At 41.4% G+C, this 23,674-nt stretch overlaps 1 protein-coding gene across 8 annotated transcripts in view; it reads right to left on the reverse strand.

The window, feature by feature from the left end:
- The window catches only part of LOC132260944 (protein turtle), a 46,290-nt gene extending 24,667 nt beyond the window's left edge, over positions 1-21,623 (reverse strand). For 5 of the 8 annotated variants that reach the window (XR_009468387.1, XM_059759372.1, XM_059759370.1 and 2 more), the window contains exons 1-4: positions 15,776-15,886; positions 14,395-14,658; positions 9,999-10,215; positions 8,595-8,725 (exon numbers count right to left, since the gene is read on the reverse strand). Coding sequence is in view for 7 of the 8 variants with exons in the window: in XM_059759372.1 (XP_059615355.1) it covers positions 8,595-8,725; positions 9,999-10,161 (294 nt within the window). In the remaining variant the exon portion in view is untranslated. Of the gene's footprint in view, positions 1-8,594; positions 8,726-9,998; positions 10,216-14,394; positions 14,659-15,775; positions 15,887-21,541 lie in introns of those variants that run through there. The other 3 variants (XM_059759369.1, XM_059759371.1, XM_059759368.1) reach the window with 3 other exon arrangements.
- Positions 21,624-23,674: the final 2,051 nt, after the last annotated feature.

A 23,674-nucleotide genomic window follows, 5' to 3' on the forward strand; every position in this document is an offset into this window, starting at 1 on the left:
CCAGGCAGATTGGCAGCAAAAATTACAAGAGGAATTAAAAAAAAATGAACTTTTCCACATTAAAATGCTAATTAATTCTGATTATTAAAGTGCACTTTAATGGAAATGAGACCTCATCTGAACTTTGTAAAAGCTTTTTTTTTGTCCATCTACAATTTCAGCAATTGGATTTATCGCTGGGATTTTCCCAGTCCATGTTTGGCACAGAAGTCATACAGATTTGGGAAGGAAATGTATAACACAAAAATCCTCTGGCCCCGCACATTCCCACCATATCGCGACGATAAAGTTGAGAAGTTTTTGAGAAAAGTTCTAGGTGTGGCTTTGCCATACATTATAATTCCATCAAAAGTGCCATCACGATGCCCCACATTCTGCCATATCTTGTCTATCTATCACATCTCTTACATGTAATTTTACTATCGCAGTTTTAAGACAGAGAGAGAGAGAGAAGGATAGGAATATGTAGCATTGAATTGCAGTGCAGACTTTTGGGTGAGAAAGATATTTATAGTATTTCTCTGAGCGAAATACTAAGTGGAACTTTGTTGAATATTCCTGCGCCCTTTCAACCCTCTCGCCCCCTAATTCATTTCAACCCGGAGAACAGTAAAAAGTTCCACGCGAGAAAGCTAGAATTTCAGCAAAATGTAATCTAAGGTGAGGCTCACTTAAATAACAAGACCATTAAATATGTATGGGAGTCATTTTTGACGATGGCCGGGTTGAAATTGGTGATGACAAGCGAGAATGGGGTTTGAGGGTAACGAAATGACGTTGTCCTTCTTCCCTCATGACACAACACGGCTCCCGTGGAGGTGCTCACGTGTTGATGATAAAAGACTACCACCACTGTTGGCAGGAAGTAGGCAAAGAGTGTCCCTAAATGGGGCAAGAGCTGTAAAGTGACATCAAAATGAAAATGTGAGCAAGGTGGAGCCCATTCGTCCCCCCGCCATCATCTTTAATGAGACACCAGCCGTACTTTTGTTAATTACACAGGCGTAATTAGTATAATATTCAGCGGACAGTGACATCCTCATAACTACCTCCTATTTAATGCAATATTCACGTATAGAATAGCAAAACCACGTAGTGTCGCGATTTCATGCCCATTTTTGCACACCTTCGCCGTCTCTCTCTCCCCCCCTCGGTGTCGCCACAGAGTGGATGAATTGAACAAATTACACACCCTCAAACGCCCACGAACTTCTGCCTGCGAAAGGAGCTTCTCTGCTCACTCTGGCAAGAGTAAAGTGATCACACACAATATGCACCACAGGCAAGTTGGGAAAGAGTATCCATTTTCCGGCAATATGACTTCAGGAATGTGGTCGGCGGGCTGAAGGGATTTAACATAACTGCACCACACAACACTACATCGTCATTCTAACGTAGGCGATTTTGTACTCGTAAGCTCATAATTATTTTCCCTCGCTGCAACGATGTGTTCAGAGTGCTATGCAAGTGGTTTTTGTGTACTGAAATTAAAAAAAAAAGGAAACCAGCAGCAACACAAGCGAATTCAGGACATATCATATTGCATGAAGGCTTTTGGCTATCGCACAAAAGCATATCTCAAGAGAGGATATTCAAAATATAGGGAGAGGCGGTGACCGCAAAATTCAACCCATTCGTTTATTTCAATGTCTCGTGAATGTGCATCAAAATTTCATGTATGAAAACTCCCAAAGCTGTCTGTACACTATTTCACGAAATATATTTGCATTGCCCTTTCGCCTCACCTTCAAAAAAAAAAGTCAGCGAGAGTGGCGAAAGTAATGGCCACTGGCATCCACGCGACAGGATAATTCCACATGGGTAAACACACCCTCGACAGGATGATGCCGAATGTGACAGTGAATATGGATTAGATGTTTACACAAATGCAAATTTATCTGCTACTGTGAACAAACACACACCAACCTAAATCCGCCCTCTCAGACTTTATCCTCCTCACTTTTCACTGGGCGATATGAGGGATCAAGGATGGAAACTATATAATTACACTCCGAATATCTCATTATGAATGTCAAACTTCCCTTGGTTGCTCCCGAAAATTTAATAGGTATATATATTCTTTTCTCATGGCTGAAAACATAGTCTGGCTCTGTACCTGCGATGCTAACTTTTCAGTGGATTATTTAGTAAAAACAGAAACTTTGTTTCAAACACACCCCATCGCTAAATGTATTCCAAAGTGGAGGGCACAACAATTTTAATAGATTACGCTGGAAAGTTGGAGGAAAACATTTGGGGAGAAGAAAAGTCTTTTAAATCTTAAACATTTTCAGAAAGACAAGCAACAACCAATAGACCCAATTTTCTTGTATATGGAAATTTGGAAAAAAACGATGGGAATTGTGTCCTGCATTCTCTCCGCATCGCCTTTCCGGTCATTTGGGCTGTGCGGACATTTTTCCGCGTCCAGTGTGAAAAAGTTTTCCATCCCACCACAGTCAAGTTCATCATTATTCATGCTGGGGCGACTGGACAAGACAAAGGGGCACAGCATGGTCGGTAAAATATGATGCGGGAGTCATAATTTCATTTCATTGTAGCGCACCCATGTGGTGACACATGAGAGAAAGTGCAAGCCTTTTTGCACGCCCACCCACACACTGACTTAATAAATCTGAGGCTTCTGCCTCATTATTCTAAAGTGGATTTATGCATGCAGCTCATTTCCATACATGCTGAATCGGGGGTCCAGTTCCAGGCAAACACTCTCACACGTCACACAGAATCACTCCTGCATTCGAGGATGGATGATGATGTACTTTGTCGTAGTGGGATTAAGTGGTTCGCAAATAATCCTATGCTCGCCTCTCTCTCTCTCTCTCACTTGGTCGACACAGTGTGCTCCTAATGCCCTTGATGAACTTCTCCTATAATCCACGGAAATTCGGGGTGGAAGTGAAAGATATCGACTGAGGAAATTTCAATCAAATTAAATGTGCATACATTTCGATGAATTGCAATTAGACCGATTCTTGAGCAATGCGAGTTTCTGACATTCAACAGACATCGCACTGATGAGTCTGGAGGCAATTTCCTCGCCAATTTTGCCAATTTCCTTATCACATCTCACACACCCTCTCTCACAAGTCTCCTGGCCTGCATTTTGGGTAACTTCCCAACGCGAGAACCATCGCTGAGCCGCATGAAATACTATATGGATTTACAATTCAATAAATACGCCATGGATGAGCGCTTCTCACAGACCTGATGTGATGGCCAGAGCTGACAAATTACCCCATAAATCGAAATTAATTTAAGGAAGAGGAAAAGCCATGAGAATATCATAAATACGCATAGAAATATTAAAACCCTGTGTACCATGCTTCGGTACAAGTCACGAAAATAAATTATACATGGGACTAAAGTCACCCCTCCCGAGCACAACATATATGGCTGGGCGGTGTGGATGTTATATATAGTGAAATATAGTGATATTGTTCATTTTATCAGAACACAACAGGACGACCATGGCAGCACATAGAGTTATGATGTGAATATTTGATGGAGCTCTGACGCGCGGGAATTTCTATAAAGCAACTTGAGCCATCCACTTGAATTCCCATGCTCTGGATTTCTCTCGCCCCTCCTGCCAATCTTCCTCTGCCACATATCTACATTTATTCTCACCTCCCATTCCTCTGCAACCGTGAAATTTCCCTGCCCTGGATGGCAAACATTGTACTCAGAGTGCCGAAGATGAGAAACCAAAGGCGAACTGTAGAGCTCCACATTTATCCCTCAAACGAGAAGAGGGATGAAAAGAAGTGAATATGGGGCCTTTTGAGCCCTAAAATTGGTCGTTAGGAGCACACATTAAGAGTTTAGTGTCCAGAGGGACGCCAAGAACAGCCACTTCAACTTGTTCGAGAGGATATAAAACCTAGTCAATCCGGGAATGAGTTTGGATTGAAATGCCCTCTTATATGTAGTTTAGAAGCTAGGTTTATGACTAAGGGTGTATGCTTAAAGCCACAACATCAGGTTAAAGACATACACAAACAGATTTCTGCTGCAATACTTAAATTTGTCAGTACATGCAATGCATATTCCCTGAGTAAATTCATTAACTGCCAATTATGCAATTAATTTTCCAATTAACTCGCGTCTAAGCTTAATTAAGAGATCCATTTGGTGGTGCTTATTGGACTCTCTCTACCCCAGACAGTGTGACACACCCAATATGGACAAATGAAGTGAAACTTTTCATCACGCCGACCACCCTCACTTCTTTCTGCCTCATAATCTGGAATATAGTCATTTAGAGAACGCACACCTTGCGATAGTGTAGCCGTAGCATGTAACTAATTGACAAGAGAGCGTCGGCATATCGCCCAATTATCGTGTATACGCACCATGTTTGCGACTCTATGTGGTAAACCACATTCGTTAGTCATGAAGTAATGCCGAGGGACTGGCATTTGGCTGATTGCAAAGGATACAGTAGAAGCCCAATTGGATGCAATTCCTCACTCTTGTGATTTGTTAACAGGCAAGTGAGCTAATTGTTATCTATCACCTGTCCCTCGCTTAGGTCACCCCCTTTCTGCTAATCCAATTGCGGTTCACGAGCACAATATGGCAAACACTCACGCAATCAATATCCCGACGCGTCGGGAGTGATACAATTTGGCTAATTCCCATTGTCAGGTTCTTCTTTAGAAGCATTCTCACGCTATACAACCCCCCCCTGAAACCGCCTGAAAGTCCCGCAAAATTGTCGCTGATAATTCGAGAAGTTCCCAATGCCACAAATGCGGTCCGGCCACATCCAATTTTGCCCATAATTACATTTAGGGGATTACACCTGAATTAAGACAATGCATAATTAAGCGAATATGTGCTCTACACACACACACACCGTCCATTACCACTGCCACTGGGCAGCTCAATGCATGCGATAACTCTGTCTCCCTCTCCCGTTCACTGTCAGACAGCGGAAAGCTTTTGCATCTTGCATACCTTGTTGCAGACTCTCATATTCTATCATCCGCCACACACTCTCAATTTAGCCCATCCAAATCTCACTTTACTGTATGCAAGGCTCCAAACATTTGCTAATGTATCGCAAATCTCTCACACCTCACGTACCATTAGGCCAGAGTTGTGCAGTGTGGTTGAGGGCAAACATATAGATTCTGGTATCATTGAGAAACTCTGGATTGTAAACCTTGTTGTGATGCAAACTCAAATTCTACGTCCACCTCAGCTCTGCACAACACTGTCTGAACACATGCGTTCACTATCTCCCTCTCACACATGTTATGATTCAATTTAAAATTAAAATTGCCTCTCCATGGTGTAATTTAATAATACATAGTATAATCTCACATTAATAAGAATCTCAAATGTAATTATAATTACACAGCTCCATTGGAAGTCAGTTTCTCACATCCCCGCACCAGCATTTTCTCAAATTTTACCATCACGGAAGCTCTCAAATGAGAATTTTCGTACAACACCCAAACAGCAAAGTATAACATGGCTTATTAGTGTTCTTGAGAGAGGCAACAAAATTCTCAAAAGCATACAACACAACAACATTGTAATAGATGCTCATCTCGCATGGAATAGAAGGGAAAAATATTCCTTTTCACATTATATACATGATGAGGAAATGTGGAAAAGTATCATGAAAGGAGTGTTACTCAATCCCAGATTATGAGGTGATGAGAGAGAGAAAAGGAAATACAAAGAGAACAAGTAATAAAAGCACATACCAAAATGTTCAATACCAGATTTAAAATATCAAGTTATCTACATTAGCGTACAATCAATTTGGCAAATAGTCACGTATTTCTTCTGCCATAACACACACACACATTAATCGAGCGTTGAGTTTTGTATTACATTCCTTTGCAAAGTCTCTTTTGGATTATTTATACAAAGTGGCAAAATTGTTCAACAAAGTGTCTCAAATTAGTCCCAGATATTGCATTTCACAGACAATGAGAATTTCATCGAGGGTTTGGACATGACGTTCAACCTATAATGTAAATTATTACATTAAACTGCGCGCCATGGAAATAAAAATCACCACCTTCTCGGCCCTCGCCACCCCCGCGACGCGGACGGATGTCTGTCAAGAATGGCTGATTGCTTTTGTGCGGATAAAGAGAGAAAAGGAGGGCCATTCTCAGGTGCGGAAACTTTTCATTGGCAAATTTGGAACGGAAAGAGCATCATTATGACTGACAAAAGTTTCCATTCTGGGGGATGAAACTGCATTAAAAACTTCCCATTGGCTGTGTTTTCTTTTCCTTATATTCTTCACCTTGTTCTCGCGCGCGCCTCCAATGGTGCTCTCACAGCGCCATTTAGACTTTCCTTATGATTTTTCACCGTGCCCCAAACTCCCCCAACCCGCCAGGGATGCCCCATGACTCTGCAATGAAGGAATTTTCATGTAAAAACTTCCACCATATACGAAACGCCCAGCGTCGCTCCCCTTCTTGAATTTTGGAGTCACGTACTGAAGCCCATGTACAACTAAAAGATTACCGTTCTCACCGGATATCACCTGAATTCGACACGGAACTATCATGGAGAAGTAAATTTCGTCATTGTGATTCAAAATGTGGCCTCGGGGAAATAGAGATCGGGCGCGATTGTGTTGAAGAGCTCAGCGCCGCAGCTTCGCAATTTGGCAAATTTCGAATTGTGACAAAAAAGCGCCGCCCCCCCACAAAAATCTCCTCTTGCGAAGTATACTTCCTTTGTTCACATTTAATGCAATTTCTCTCCCAAATTATCCCTCTAGCTGTTGCTATAATTCCAATTTCCCACCAATTTCACGATGAAAATTATCTCCCAATTGTTTTGTGTGGTGAAATTCAAATTAAAACCAACCCTCAACCCAACAACAGTCCCATCACGGGGATAATGGACCACTTATTAGCAATCAAGAGTTCGCTTTTATAGGCAATTATCGTTGCCCATGTAGTTGGTGTAACAATTCGCTTTATCTCTCTAGAATTTTCCAATTTGAAAAAGCATCAGTATTTTTAGTACTGCACTGTTCAATAATATTAAAAAGCCCCCAGAGAGTGAGAGAGGGAGAGAGTGAGAGGGAGTAAAACTAGAAAGTACGCTATTCGTTTATACACACTCTCTGCATGGTGACAAAAAAGCCACTCCACCAGTGAAGATGGAAATTGCGGGGGAACAAAAAGCTCGCAGTTGTAAATGAATAAACAAAGTATGAAGGAAATATTGGAATAGTTTTAAAATGAATTTTCAACCGAGGAGAGAATTTTATGAATGTCAAATTTTACAATGACTAAATTTCCACAATGAATTTCCCTCTTTCCCCTCCACTGCAATACCATAAACACTAATTGAGCTTTTCTCCTTCAGACAAACACAAAAGTAGTAGATGTGCTTTTTCAATCTGGGGGTTGTTGCATTGCACTTTATTCATCTCAAGAATGCATGAATATTCTATAAGATTCATAAGGAGAGGATTTTAATTTCCCACTCAAACAACTCGCGATATCTTCATCTTCTTGTGGGCGAATGTGGAGGATGGAAAAGCATCTCCCCTTCGAAGAAACAACATAGCTAACAAGCAAAAAATGTCGATAGAGAGGACGAGAGAAATAAATCTCTGACAAATCAATTGGAAAATCCTCAGCAATTAATTATGGTAAAAAGTGAGCAATTACAGTGAATGCAATGAAGTGATTCTAATTGCTCCAGTTCTGTGCATTCTAAGAAAAAGTTTCACAAGAATGGCACACAATATATATATATAAATACTTAAAATAGATATTCTTCTCTCACTCTCTTTGGTTAGTAAGGAATCGTATTTCATTACCAATTTTAACGACTTTGCATATTATAGTGTGAAAGGATGAAAGTGAGAATTAAAGGCAAAGAGCGCACAATTGCAGAAAGATGTCCATTCAACCGAAGGGTGGAAACGACAAAAGATATACTTGTATATATAATTATTTACATGTGACAATAAAAGCAGATCAATTAATCAAATACATGGTGCCCAGCCCTCGATTTTCTCCCATTCTCTGTGTTTCATGTCTTATGAAAGGAAATTTATTGCATATGGCAGTTTACTTGTAGTTGTAATGTGTGCAATGGCCAATAAATTTTCCCCAATTAATACAATATTAGTCTGTTATTATGTATGTTATACTGTTTTGTTAATACTGTATCAGTGTTCATATGATCTCCATCTAAAGCCACACCAGCAACAGTCACCTCATATTGCAGGTTATCTCCAACGTCAATGCTTTGCTTATCAAATAATTTGTTCTTCTTCAAAATTTCATAACATTCTTTTACATTTTATATATACTGAATGTGTTTCTCTGTTTTCGTGAGGTATCATTTGGTGATGTGTTATTCATCCACTTTAAAGCATAGCCTTTTCTTGCAGAAATGATTTCATAACACTTATTTACGTGTGATGGTTATACTTTAGCTTTCGCTCTGGGGGTGTTTTATTATTTATATGATTCTGATTATCAGAAGTACATATACAAAGTGCAAAAATCTAGTGCCAGCTGTTTTAATAATAAAATTTGATTAAGAGAGCAGAGAAGATTTTGATATCGTACCGTTTCGCTCACCTTCTTCTCCCACTGGAGGACATAGGGAACGGGATGATCACCGGGAAATTCGACGTGACAATTGAAGACAACACTCTCTCCAAGAATGGCAGTAATATGCACGGCATCTTGCTGGGCTACTGAAAATGAACAGTCTCTTATTAGAATTTTGCACAAAATCTCAAATTGCGCGGCAAGAGAAATGTCGCAAATCGCTATCAACCCTGTTCGTTATGCAATTTCCACTGCACGAGATCCGTTCGTCTCTAGAGAGAATACCATCACTCTTCTTCATCGCCACTAGTCTGGCATAGTCAATGACCAAATGTCATCCACCTCACATTTCCTCAGCTCCGTGTGGCTTTTTGACGGCAAAATACGAGCTACCACGGATGGAGCAGTGCGGTGGATGCCTCAATAAACCTTACTTTCGGGGAAATCACACGAGAGAACGGCGTGTATGATTCTGCGGGGTGTCACTGAGTGCATTTTGAGAATCCACCCTCGCGCCACTCAAGCGCCACACCGCATCCCATATTAACTCCCTTTTGGCACTGCCACAACACTAAAGTGTCACGTATGAATATATTTATAGAATTACGATTTCCTGAAGTGCATACAGAAAGCTGCGAGTAAAATTTTCCTATCATCCCCTTCTCACCCTTTGTCAATATTCCACCATCCCGGAGAGATGTGAAGCAGTGAGAAAGCCACTCTGTAAGACATACCACGATCCACAAAATGCATATGATTGGATATATAGAAGTCAGAGACAGAAAAGATCACAAATCGCATTAATACATTTGCAGGAAAAGTAATTGAAATAATATTATTACACAATTCACATCAAAAGCTTTCGAGTTTCCGCCAGATTATATACCAAAATGGTGAGATTGAACATTTTACTAACCACATTTGCCATTTCCATGTTTTACATGTTCCCCAATTTTTAATCTCTCCGCAAAAGCTCTCTCCAAAAATTACAAAACCCCGGGAAAAGTGAGCTCATGAAATTTTACCGCCTCTCATCACGGATTTTAAATATCATGAATTTTCTCACACATTCGACATCTAAGAGTGCTTTTCGACTCTATACTCGGAATGAGGGATTACATGTGTTGTCTCCTCCACAGCGTCACTCATCCACCCTCCCAACACTGCTGGGGATTATTCAATTCGCAAACAAGAAAAGAGTTTTGGACCCCATTTTCACAGAAACTCCCACACAAGTTGCAAAAACTGGAAGACAAGGGAAGCTCATACCAGTGATAAAAGCGAGCGTGGGTGTTTTTCACATTACAAAAAAATAACTTATTCTCACAGAAGAGCTTCTGTGTTGTTTCACACTCATTTTGGAGGCGAGTTTGAATGTATCTAAAAAATATTGAAAGTAGTAACTTCAGTTTTACTTACCGAATTCACCGAGATTTACATTTGCGGCAATTCCTCCGATTAGAGCAAATAGAGTGAGGCAGAGGAGTGTCCACTCTGGAGATGATCGAGTAGTGGCGATTGATCGCGACCGGCTTAATGCCTGACACCACCGGAAAGACCCAGGGTCTGCACGCACGCCCATGCCTCTGATCCCATACTCACTGCTAACGCATCGTCCTCATTGCAGCGGCGTCACCTGCAAAAACAGCCAAAGCACAACTCAGAGTTAACTCAGAGGCTATGAGAGAATCTGTAACTCTTAATTTCAATAGATCTCATCACGGAACTTCAAATTTTCCTATGCAACTATTCTATGCAGTCACACAAAGTTGAGTGTGCAATTTAGTTATCTGTGTCTAAACTGAAGTTAAGACAGCGATGCAATAACTTGTCATGGTAGTATTTCTATAGAAATACTTAATAAACTTAAATTCTCCTCGTTAGCATTGAGGACATGGCGATCCACACAGAGAAGACGTCTTTATTAAACTTTCCCCCTTTTGCTGTGTAATTTATTAAATTGTCCAACATGGCTAAACTCTATGGTGAAATATCTAAAGAAAATTGCACTAACTTTTGGTCCCAAAATTTTACACTCTCCATTTCCCTGAATTTTCAACATCCACCCCCGCTTTCTGGGCGAGATATCATCTGATAGTACATCCCGCTGCTAAGACGAATTTTCACCATGGCGAGAGTCTCCTCGCTCGCTTCCATTCTTCCCCAAACCATTGCAGCGCACCATCCAATAGAGATAAATTGAGTTTGAAATATTTATCAAAATATTTGGACGCTGATGGTAAAAGTATATATACAGCTAGTTGGTATAAGAAAGTTTACTCAATCCTTTTGGGAAATAAACAATGATCCGTTACGCTCCTTGCAATATAACAGAACAACACGATGAGGGGTGTTGAGGATATTTTTCTAACTTAAGTAACTCACTTCAATCTATCCACTCTGTCAATATGATGAAAACTTCGCTCGATCCATGCCGTTCTGCGAAATTTTACAAAATATATACATACTTTGCCTGCTTCAGCAAAAACAGATTTCTCTCTCCCTCACACACTTCCAACTCCAATACTTAAAGCTCCAATAGAATACGACCGATATAAACTTTTTTTGTCCACCCCTTTTTGCTCTATTAATATCAGAAAAATGCGCAATATTGAATATTTGCCTCCAGGTTTGCCGAGATCCGCTCAGGAACGCAATCATAGACTCTTTCTCAGCAACAATAATTGGAAATGCTTGAAAAACTTGAAATACTTCCGCCATTTATTGCCTGGCATTCTTTTACATCGCGAAAAGGTGGAGTGACTCTTCTTGAAAGCTCCTGCGGCTTTTTCTTTGTTGAGATTTTTCATGCGCCTCTTTGTGCACAAAAATACTTTCAATTTTCTTCACATTTCAAATATTCCTTCATTCGCTTATAAATAAATATCCACACAGTGCATCAACCTCTCTCTAACTTTCTTGCAAATAAAAATGCTACACTTCCTGCTCATCTCCTTTTTCACTAAAATGCACTTCAAAAGCGGAAAAAGGGAGATGAAGCGGGAACTTTTCCCTCCGAACATACAGAGGATTCGAGAGGAGATTCCGAGAAAATTGAGTGTATTTATTTGTTGGAAGGGAGAATAAAACTTGTGCCATTTTACTAAGAAGTCGCACAATGTTCAGAACATGCGGAGAAACAAAACAAGCACCTCAATTTCTTTCTCCTCTTCCATTGCAAATGCAATGCAATGAACTCAATTTTAATATCTCCCAAGTCAAGTTATACATATCATGTCATTTTAAACATAAACATATACATTTTCGTTCTTATGCGCGAATGCAAGTGAGCTTATTTGTGCGAGGGTGCGAAATTTCTGCCGAGATGGAGACGCCTGGTTGGGTAAATTGAAATTCGCTCCCATGGAATGGAAAATTTAATTAATTGAATGCCACTGCGCCAGCTTTTCCTCCAAACGATGTACACATAGAAATTCATGTTGGAACATTTAGAGTGTATCATAATGGAATGTTTATCGATGGAAATTCTTGCGTAATAATTAATTTATTGAAACCACCTGCAAACCACCAAGAGAAATCAATACCGTGATCCTCATTGCCCATCAGTGTGTCTGTATTCAGTGAAATTTGCATAGAGAGATACGCGTGTTGTCAGTGAATATTCCCAGGGAAGTGAAGCATGCGGTGCTGCATAGAGGCGAACGGAAGGAAGATATTTGCAGAAAATCTGGATGCAGAATATGCGTGTTAAAAGTGCATTTCGTATTTAAAACACATCCTGTATCTCAAAGCATCTGGCAACGAGGGAGATATTCAACTTTTCCTGTGTTGTCACAGAAGGAAAGACAAAGGAGAATCCGACAAATCGGAATAAAGACCAACTTCCCGTTTACCTTCCACTTACAGATATAACGACGGCGACAATGCAAATATCAAAGGGAGATACACCTCTGCACACAGACACGTAATACCTGTGCTGTAGTGTTGGCAAAATTATGTAAAAGCAAACCTCCTCTTCACTTGTACACACCCAGCCAAGGAAAGACATTCAAATGGGGTTGCAAATCCCTTCCGCTTCTGCTCCACCCGCAGCAAGGAATGGGAATTGAATGCGAGTGAAATGTTTATACCCTTCATAGTCCATCAAAATCGGGGAAAATGATTTTTCCCCGACAGAATGCCAAAGTCAGAGGCATCTCCATTTCCGGGGTGGAAGATAAGCACAAATCAAACTTGTATAAATTTTATCAGGCACCACAAGAGATTGAATATTAAAATTCAAAACCAAATTGATTATTCGCAATATTAATTACACGCGAAAACTGTGGGTGATTGAGAAATAAGACATCAATGCGAAAATTAATTGCAATATATACCCAAAATACCGAAATACCAGCCAAAGAGAGAGAAAGAGAGAGAGTGAGATTTAATCAAAACTCCCACCCGCACACGAAATTCCTCATGGAAAAGTTATCGGAGAAAAAGGGGTACAGATCGTGGAAATTATTTGCATTAGTCCTTGTTTACATGAAACATATTTGAGAGCCTTCAACTTTTGCTCGCCATACCGTGTTTAAGTTTATTTTTCCACACGATAAAACATAATTTCAGCAATAGAAACCTTCGCCCCTTCCGCCACCCTTCATTTTCCACTTTCAACACAAGATATCTCACTTTAACTATGTAGATTCTTTTCCCGAGAAGATGAAATTCTCCCTCTCACCGCCATTCAATATACATACTGATCGCCTTAAGTTGGGTGAAGTAGGAAAACAAAAAGTGGATTAGTGTGTGAGAAGAAACGAGAATTTCACGTTTATTCTGCCCCAGGAGAAAGTATATAAGTTCACTAAGGCAATTTTCCACCCATCTCACTCAATTTTGTCTCACAACATTGACTCTCTGGCGTGGTGGGAAAAGTGCATTCCGTGAATTCACTGAGTCTCTCCATCAGGATCAATTGTAAAGCATATAAGCGATAGATTCTATTTCAAATTAAATAAATATATCTGTCAAGCAAGCGATAAAATATTGCTCATACTTTTATCCATGCGAAGATCAAGATTTATTCTTCGCTCTTTTAACCCAAAAATTCAAATACTTCGATGAATCGTCGCTGCGATCGTTAGAATAACGTTAGCACTTTCATCTCAAACAATTGCTTTTGCGAGCAGATCTTCGATAACAGTGAAATTCTCAGCTAAATGCGTTCACTGGGCTGTGTCTTCTTGATGTTTGATTTGAATTTTCAAAAAGTCTTTATCCGCTCTACATTTTCAACCAAGATTTTCCCTCTACTCAAGAGTTCTTTGGTAGTTTCTCGGTACAATTTTTATTACGTTGCAGAATATTCACTGAGGACATTTTGTTCAGTACAAATTTCAAAGAGAATATTAAATAAAAGGTCTGAACAAATCCCTTGAGGTGTCACATTTGCAAAAAATATGGGAAGAACAAGCAAAGAGCTCTAATAACCTCGTCGTTCGGTGCAAAATTCACAGAGTGCTTTTGAGATAAATCCAATATCATCTTTTAAAATGACTAACTATATGTCTATATATATGTATAGTGAGTTTATCCAGGAGGGAAATTAATGTGGGTCCGCTGTAAAATGGCACAAGGGTGTGAGGGAGTAAATGAAAATTGAGAAAGTTATTATAAGACAATGTTGACTGTAACCACGGGTGGTGGAAACAAATAATGCTATTCTTCGCCGTTTTTTCGTCCCCCTCACACCCCGCCAGTGGATCTCGGAACATTATACAATATATCCACCGATAGGGTGGGGATCTGAACTTTCATCTTCATTGAGCTTCAGCCCAGTGCTTAGGGAGTACGTTTAAGCGGCATGTACCTGTGCTGATATGACATCTCCGTGAATGGAGGTGCTATCGAGAATGGTGCTGATGTGTCTCCTCTTCCTTTTTTGCCACACTCCCTTCTCACACTGACACACACGCCTATATAGTGTTACACTTTCTCTCTCTCGCTCTCCAAGTCCTCTTCCTCACACGGAAAGCACTCCAAAGTGAAGGCACCGTTTCACAGGTTCTCTTGCACAGTGTCTCCTTATTATATCTTACAACTTATCACACACTCATAGTACAAGACGGAGTTCCTGCAGAATTCAGTGTGATTACATGGTTTTTTGGGGGAACGACAATGGCTTTTATTGCATCATTTCGTTGTCACAAACTATAGCAACAGCACCAGAGAGTGCCACATAATTTTCACAGAGAAAGAGAGAGAAAGAGAGAGAGCGGGAGGATAAACAGGGGCATGGCAGGGGTGAAAATTTTTCGGCAAAGGACACGCGAAGGATGTGGGCCGCGAATGTGTGTGTGTGTGTGTGAGGTGATTTCCCCCGTGAAAATCATATCCACAAGGATGTGTTGGAAATATCCCGGCACTGGGAGACTACAATATCGCACGATATATCGTGCCGTTTGCCACCGCACATCCCTGGCCATTTCTGCCCGTGACGTCGAATCATGCGCTTGTGTGTGACTTTGGGGTTGTTTTCACCCCTGAGACTGTGGTAGTCTCACTCTCTCTCTCGCTCTCGCCAGCTACATATATCTCATGCTGAATATAGTACAGAGAGCGGGTGTGGTCTATAGAAGAAAATTTCAATTCTCATCACACATTTTTCCACCATAGCTCAACTTTACGGATTTTCACTCCTTTTATTTCTCACCCACACAGCATTTGACTGAGATTTCCGATCCATGGCCCCCGGGGCCCAAGGATGGAAAGTCAGGAACAAACGTAGCAGATCTAAATGAAAATTTTTGGGCTATGAAGATGAAAAATCAAATCACCTCCGGGGATTTGTTGTGTAAATCAAGCGCGCGCTCGTGTCCCGTGTTTGAGGGAGGAAGTTTGCCAAACTTACAGGGAGGAAGCGATGGGAAAATTTTCCATCAAACCCCTTCACACATACACATAGACAGAAACCGGAGTTTTGGGGGCTCAATTGCCCAGCAAAAACCCATCTTCGGGACGCCCGTGAGAGATTGTGCAAAAAGGCTGGGGGTGGAGAGTCGTGAGTCATAAGTGTGGAAAATCATCCGTCAAGACCGGGTCCGGGTGGGTTTGAACAAGTGAACGCACTTTTTACGCCCTCGCCGCTCGGATTGAGCAGTTACACGGCGATTGGGGGTGGGAGAGGGTGGCTCTGAAATTACTCTGGTGCGACAATTAATTGTCGCCCACCGACACTTGACACTACACACCAAGGGTGAGAGACACACTGTATAGAGGACTACACACAAATGATAGACACAACACAAGGAGTCGCACGCTAGAAACTGGGTGGATCACTGACGATTTCAGTGGTCGTCTGCAATGGATATTTGCAGCAACCCTGCTATTTGTGCGGATGACGATGAATTTGTGATGTTTCTGCCCACGACGACGCAGTGGCGGCGTCGAATCGCGCGTTCGGCCCGCGCCGACCCACCCCCGAGTCGGCGCACAATGTGCAATTGCCAACATTGGGGATGAAGAGAGATGGTTTCCACACAGCACTTTTGGCCTTTCCATATGTGACAATTCGCCCCATGCCTTTGGAAAATCACACAAACTACATACATCCAAGTATTTAACATCCACAAAATACACACATTCAATCAACGGAAACTTTCGGTTATGCCGCACAACTATATATCCACTTCCACCGCAAGTGACTGCGGAGTGAAAAGACGTTACTAGAATGCAAATTACCCTCAAGCACACTTTCCCATGGTTATTCAAGATAATTTCCTCAAACAACCCATGTGAATTGATTCGGTGTACACAAGTCCCAAAACCGAAAATTCCGGCATGAAATTGAGAGACAAAGCTGGAGATTTTCTCCACCATAGCAATTCCATCCCCTTCTCAGATCCCACAATCCAAAGCCAGACTCTCTCTCTACACCGCACTAGCGAAGCACCCAGTCATTTGCTCAGGATGAAAATCAAACGGGAAAAGGAGAAAAGAAAGGGGATTAGTCGATTTTTCACCATCACTCCTATTTGTCCGACCGTTTGTACTTCTCGGGGTCGAACCCGCCCGCCAAACCCCAGAAAAGACCATCCACACAGATTGGGGATTTTCACTTTTATGTCAGACTCCACTGTGAGAAAATTCAATTGTTGGCACAAATCCAGAACTAAACATGGATTTCCAAACCCCAACACTCACACACAGTGTCCCGAAAATAATTTCAACTCCTCACACAACTGACAAAACTATCCATGGGCCGTCGAAATGAAGTGATACGCTGTGCCTGATAAAACACTCAAACTTCTGCGACGGGGAAAATTTCTTAACGAGGAAAATTTTAACGTGATTCCTTCATATATACATATATATGTATCTACGTAAAGTTTTGAGAGGGGAAGACAGAAGCCAAAAATAAATCTCTATGGGAATTATTCAGTGGCAGCACAAGTTCTCCTCCGGTGAAGCCTGAAAAGTGTCTCTAGGTTACGGAAGCAATTACGAACGCATAAGATATTCAGGAAGACTCTTATCCCAACTGTGCTGCTAAAATGCCCGACAATTTTTAATGACATGAGATGCATTTGATAGTGCTTCTGGTGAAATTGAGATGGGCACATGAGGTTTGTAAGATTGTCGGATAAAGAGTTCCCAAGTATTTCCAACAACACAACATCTTCACTCTCGCATATTAAATGATTTCTAAGAACATGTATAATTATATAAAATTTGCTACATATGTCACAGACTGAAAACAAGCACCGAGTACTGAAATTGGTGTAATTTTCTCAACAACTCACAACGGGAAAACCATCGATTCTCAAGTTGACAGCCCCTGCAGCAACCCCGTTAGGCATTTTTAATAATTAACAGAAGGAAAGTACTTGGCAACTCCCCTCAATCCATCCCCGGGACGACTTGTCAGGACATAGAATGGGAGGAAGAAATATTGATAGGGCTCGTATTGGGTCTGTGGCGTAGGAGATATCATAAATTTGCACAGCCATGTGTGAATTGTGGTGCATCAATATCGCGCGAGTCCTGAAGGAATATTAAGCATGGACGAGCGGGGGCTGTAATGGGGCGACGGAGGCGAAAATGTGAAGGAACCATAAATCAAGTGTGTTGTCTTCATATTCTTCTGATGGCAGGTTAACACGCTAAGGGTAAGGGTTATCAGGTGAAATGATAAAGTACGTAGCATTTGTATTTCTATCGTCGCTCACACCATCCGTCACGTTTTTAATGGTTGCCGGGCTCCTTCTGCCGTCGTCGCTCGCCCAAAAGTAATCGCAATCACTTCACATGGGTGTAAATAATGAAACCTTGAACTTGCCTACTTTCGTGGGCCAGATGCGGGGTGAGAGGCTGATGACACTCCTGGGGTGTGAGACACTTTGCGAATGGATGTTGCCATCGTGAAAGTATGAAAATGTGTGGGAGGGTGAGGATCTCTTTTGATAGGATTTATAGCGACAGGGAGGTTGACATTTTACCAGCTTTGTACACCGCATTACACCTCTAATGGAAGGAAACCATAGGCTTATACAATATTGGCTTTTACAATCTGTCACCTCCCCCCGCACCCGGCCGCCCAATTCAATGCCAAGAGGAAATTCATACATTAGCTCTCTTTCATCTCCTATACTCCCGCGCCCCCTGCCCCCTCCCCCCGCACCCTGCGCGACTCCACAGGCCTCAACACCACGCGATATGTACAATGAAATAAGAAAGACGCAAACGCCCCAGCCAATTTTAACCACCCAACCAGTCATTATCATTAACGACGAATTTTCACGACCACGCCACCATTCATTCTCTCACCTTTTGATGTTCACACAGAGAGTCTCAATCTATGCCACCCTCTGACGCTTAAAAACCACCCCCAACTGGCTTCGCACACACGGCCTCACACATACACTTTGATCATCAGCCCCGGGAGGTCTTCATTAAATCCGAAGAATCCCCACCGCTTGTTGCGTCGTCATACATAACATTAGGGTTTGTGTAATTTCGGTTTCAATTATGTTAAGAGTCAGATTATCTTGAAATAGCCATCAGCAACAATGATTTCTCCCGTATTTTTGGGGCGCAACACCACCCATATTGCAAAAGCCACCCCAAAACATCGCCCACGCTTTGCCACCCCCCGAAAGTCTATACCCTCTCTCAACCACGCACCCGTATAGACATCGAGCCACAAATGTATTATTATTAGGTTGCTTGCGGTCGTTCAATTTCGTTTTTAGTTTCGCTTTGAACCAAACTCCAGGCCGCAGGCGGAGGAGAAGTGCAAAAAGGGCGGCGAACGTCCCCTAAGCGAGGTGAAAGAATGCGAAAATCTTTTTGCCCGGCTCCCTTCTTTTTCACCCATCACAGAGTCCCACAAAATCGTGCCATTGCCAACGCTACAAATCCTGTAAAATCACACACAGCCACGCCACTCTCACATCCTCGCACACAAAAATATCCCCACTTTTACCTTGGGAACCTTGGGCTTCAGCAGAGGAAAATTTGAAATCGTTTGTGTACATATAAAACTAGAAAACTTTTCCACCCTGAGAGACGCTTCTTTTGCGAATCTGTGCAAATAAATTTTAATAAACTTATATTAAATTTCCTTGGGAAAACCCCCCACACCCATCATCTTGGGAGATGTGAAATGAGAGAAGACAGAGCTTTTGCCATATACCCACAGGGCTGTGATCAAACTTTCTCTCCCATCGCAAGACGAACCAAAAGGTTTATCAATGCAACAACTCACACGATTCAACTTACACACGCCAACTTCACAGGAATTTTAAAGTTGTATCGAATTGAAGGTTCGATACGCCACGTTTGAAACTTTGACAAATGCAATTTTCTCTTTATTATTCTAATTATGCTGGGAAAATGCGATTGAATACAATGAGTGCTTACACTGAGAGAAATATCGGGCTAGAATTCAGTCGATTTCGGTATAAATCCAGGAATAATCAGGTCGAAAACCGATGAAGGATGATTTTCATCTTGATTAAAGATCGAAAAGCTTGAAATTATACCACAATATGCTGAACAGGACTCGGAACTATGTAGATTCAGGCTAATTTCAAAACTTCTTTTGAAAACCTATTTCAAGAACACTCGTTTCTTGGTTCAAGAACAAATTATTTCTCTGAGTGTACAGAGTTTTCCTTATTACAACGCAACGTTATGCGATTATTGCTCTATTCAAAATTATTCCGTAAGATATTACACCCCATTCTGTGCTCAAATAGAAGCTTCGTCGAGCCTTCATTTGGCTGAATTGAGATTTAATCTGCAGTCACCTGAAAATGGCTGTGCGAGTGTGCAAAACGAAGGCCAAAATGGAGCATTTGGGCAAAGAGACGACAAAAATATGTTGATACCATTTGACGCAATGACTCCCCCTCCCACTCGTCCTGATGGATAAAACATCGCATCGCGCTTGAGGATTATTGATGGCAGGAGACGTCGAAATGGTAAATGAGGAATATAAAGTATCGAAAAAGCCTCAAAGTAAATCCACGTCAATTGCTTTGAAGCGATCGGAAAGAAGGCCCTATTACATTGTACACGCATGGTTTTTTTCTCTCTCCCCTTCCGCCCTTCCGCCACTGTCTTCAGGGGGTGTGGATGCGGAAAAAATGGCTCAAGTAGTTGATTTTATGGAAACACATGCCTATAAAGACGCTGCCATCATTGCTTCACGCACCCACTTACGCATTTTGTCCGTATTAAACACGGATGATGTGAATTTTCCTTCGACATGGAATCGATGATTGCCCACAATCAATCGCTATTGATAGCTTGGGAATTGATGACAAAGGGAATTTACCTATTTGCCCGCGAATATTGACACAGAATAAAATATAAGATTATGAGCTTTTAGTGTGAATGACCCCCGGTACGCTTCTGCATGGCTGGTAATTGTCAATGGAGTGCTTCTTGGCGAAAATCATGCCATTTGGCTATGCTGAAGAGTTCAAGATGGAAAAGGGGAATCTCTCCGCTGTCTTTTTTGCTCATAAAAGCCCATTGAAATTGAAGATCTTGTGCCGAAGTTCGCAATAATGAAATTACGAATAATGTGTATTTCTTATTAAATATCTCATCAATATCTGATGAAACTGAAGGACTATTAATTTACAAGATGATGAAATAAAGCGTCTCATTTCGTTCTTGTACACTTCCCATCGTGTTTCCTAAAATTGAAGGAAAATTTCACCCCCGCATTCACTCTCGCTCTCTCTCTCTCCCGCTCTCTCGTCCACCCACTCCAACTTCCCTCGCCAATACAGCCAACGATTGGATGAAATATGATTTTATCCACTTGTATTCGAAGAAACAATCAATGTCTATATGTACAGAGACTTTCGTGTGGGGTTCAAGAGGGTTCAATGTGTGGATATCTTCGTATACGTGCTGTAACTATATATGCCAGTAGAAATAAAATTTGGGCTTTTCACTTTCCCAGCGATGGTCTTTTTTTCCCCCCTTACTCTCCTTCGCCATGTGACAATCAATCCCGCAAAGTCTTCAACATCAAATGATTTGGGATGAAAACACACATGAGAATTGTCAGAAAGAGAAAATCCCTCAATATAAGTCCCAACAATAAGTTGTAATAAATAGAAAAGTTTAGTCTTCGCTCTGCCCTTCGCCATCATTTCACTGGGGGTGACCTAAAAAGAGACACATTTCTCCTGAATCGCCGAAAACACCCTCACATACTTAGTAATTGGAAGAGAAATTGTATTTGCCAAAAACGTGTTATGGGCAAATTGTATTTCATAAGCTTTTGCATGTACTTCAAAATACACTTTTGCATACAAAAGATCTCTCTTCTTCTATAGTTTCACCTTTCGCTGCTCCACGAATCGTAATCTTGAATTACTTCTGTTCATCAATACATTTTCAACCTGTGTAAATTGATCTCAAAGGGAGGGAAAATCAGAAACACAATGTCTCTCATTGTATTGCTGCAATATTGTATAATTTCACTCTATACTCACGATAAGTCCTTAAGCTCAAAATGTCTGCATACATCAATATATATGTCCTCGTTCAAAGGTAGTCATCAATCCCAACGATACTCACTGGAAAGACAAGAGGAAAACCCATAATTAGTCATCAAATTCCAATGTCTAATTATTTAGTTTAATGCCCTTTAATCTTCACTTTAAAACTACCACCCCTTTGAAGATGCTACATTATTAACAAAGACAGTGTTTAATTATGGGCACTACGCACTGACAAATGGAAAGCCCTGATATTCTCTCCTCCCAGGGCACATTGAATTCCCGAAAGGGTTTCAATTAAGTTCCTTTTTTCCTCAACAACCACCCCTTCTGCTATCGATTCTCCTCGGGCGGTGGCTCCGGTGGTGCGAGGCGGATCAGTAAATTCCCATGGATCTCCAGGATGCTGTCTATAATAAAATCATCTCAGCACACAGTATATAGATTAGATGCGACCCTGCACGGAGATATCATGACGGAAGGATGGGGATAAATGAGTGAATTTGTCTATTAGGAATATGATACGGCCACCAGTTTCACAGTGTCTTGCCCACCCGGCTCATGGGTGGACTCAGGGGGGTTGCCTCCGATATCAGGGCCAATAGTTTTGAAGACATTGGGGACGGCAGATGGAGAATTGAATGGCTTATTGTTGAGAGACTTCACTCGATTTTCCATTCTCTGTCTTTTGCCTCCTTTCGACAATGCCTTCGTCATATTTATACCATTATGGTGGGTCCTTCCCCGCCCACCATCCTCCCCCACCCCACCCCCACCCAGTTCTGATGCCTATGCGACTCTGTGCGTTTCCCGCCACACATAGCAAAAGGGCACACATAGAAAATTGTGGAAATTCATCGTGTGAAAGAAGGATGAAATCCCTTGAGAAATTTCTTCTTCCTCCACTTTCCACCCCTAGCATCGCCCCAAGTCGCTCTCTCTCTCTCTCTCTCTCTCTTCTCAATACGACACTGATTGGTCACGATGAATCTCACATTTCCCACAGCGACAGAAAATCCCGTGTTGTTGCAAGACGACAGCAAAAACACCCCACCAACCGAAGAAGAACCATTGTAAATTAAGTTACGATTCTCATCAATACTGTCACCTTGATTACAATTTCGTGTCATCCTTGAAAAATCAATATCTCCTTGATTGTGGAACGTCTCCCAAACGAGTTATACATGAGATTTGCCAGCTTGGAGAGTGCCTAAAAGGGAGAATTTTACCATTTACCCATAAAAAGCTCACATGACTTTTATCAAGTGAAGTAAGGCCATATATTTTCAACTCTATTTATTGCAATGGTGAGTCATAATTTTTTTTCCTTCTTCACCCTCGCTAAGAAACTCCTGTTTCCGCATAAACTTTAAGAGACACAATTCCCATGCGTAATCTACATAAAATGGAGATTAATAGCAATACTCGTATCAGTTAATGGAACATCTTCTATCACACCTGCCGGCATTGAAACATTATCCAACGCCAAACTGAGGATAAATAATGCTACGCATTCGAAGGATGGGGCAAACATTTTTCGAGCAATTTTATTATTCACTCACATCATGTTTCACGAGACGGAAAAAAAATTATTTCATCCTGGGTGTGTTGTGTGAAGGCAGGAAAAATATATACAAACACACACCGGAGAAGTATTCGCGACATTTCAAACACACATCATGGATATTGGATGTGCAAATATACAAGAAAAAATACCGCTTTGCTTTATATGGCACCAGCCAGGGAAGTGAGAGAGGCACTCATATAAAAGAGGAGGAAGCTTATTGGATGTAATAAAAATTTTCCCGGGGTCGAAGTTGTCGCCCATTTCTTCCCTTTCGCCACCCACTCACATCCCTCCCGGCTTTAACATATCTCACATGAAACGGAAGTGTGTATTTTGGACTTTACTGCCACCATCGGGGGATATATCACTTCCGAGAGGAGAAAAAGTATTGTTGGAGATTTTTTCCAACCCCCCAACCCCCGCAAATAGCCACCCACTTTCAATTTTCGAATCCCAACTCAAATTCATTTAACTGAAAATATCCACACACACACACAACAAGCATTTGTGACAAAAACACTTGTGCAATTCTGCTCTCCCTTTCATATTTCACATCTCAA

Source organism: Phlebotomus argentipes, unplaced genomic scaffold (assembly GCF_947086385.1).
Source record: "Phlebotomus argentipes unplaced genomic scaffold, Phlebotomus argentipes genome assembly scaffold_18, whole genome shotgun sequence".
In the NCBI taxonomy this organism is placed as follows: Eukaryota; Metazoa; Arthropoda; class Insecta; order Diptera; family Psychodidae; genus Phlebotomus; species Phlebotomus argentipes.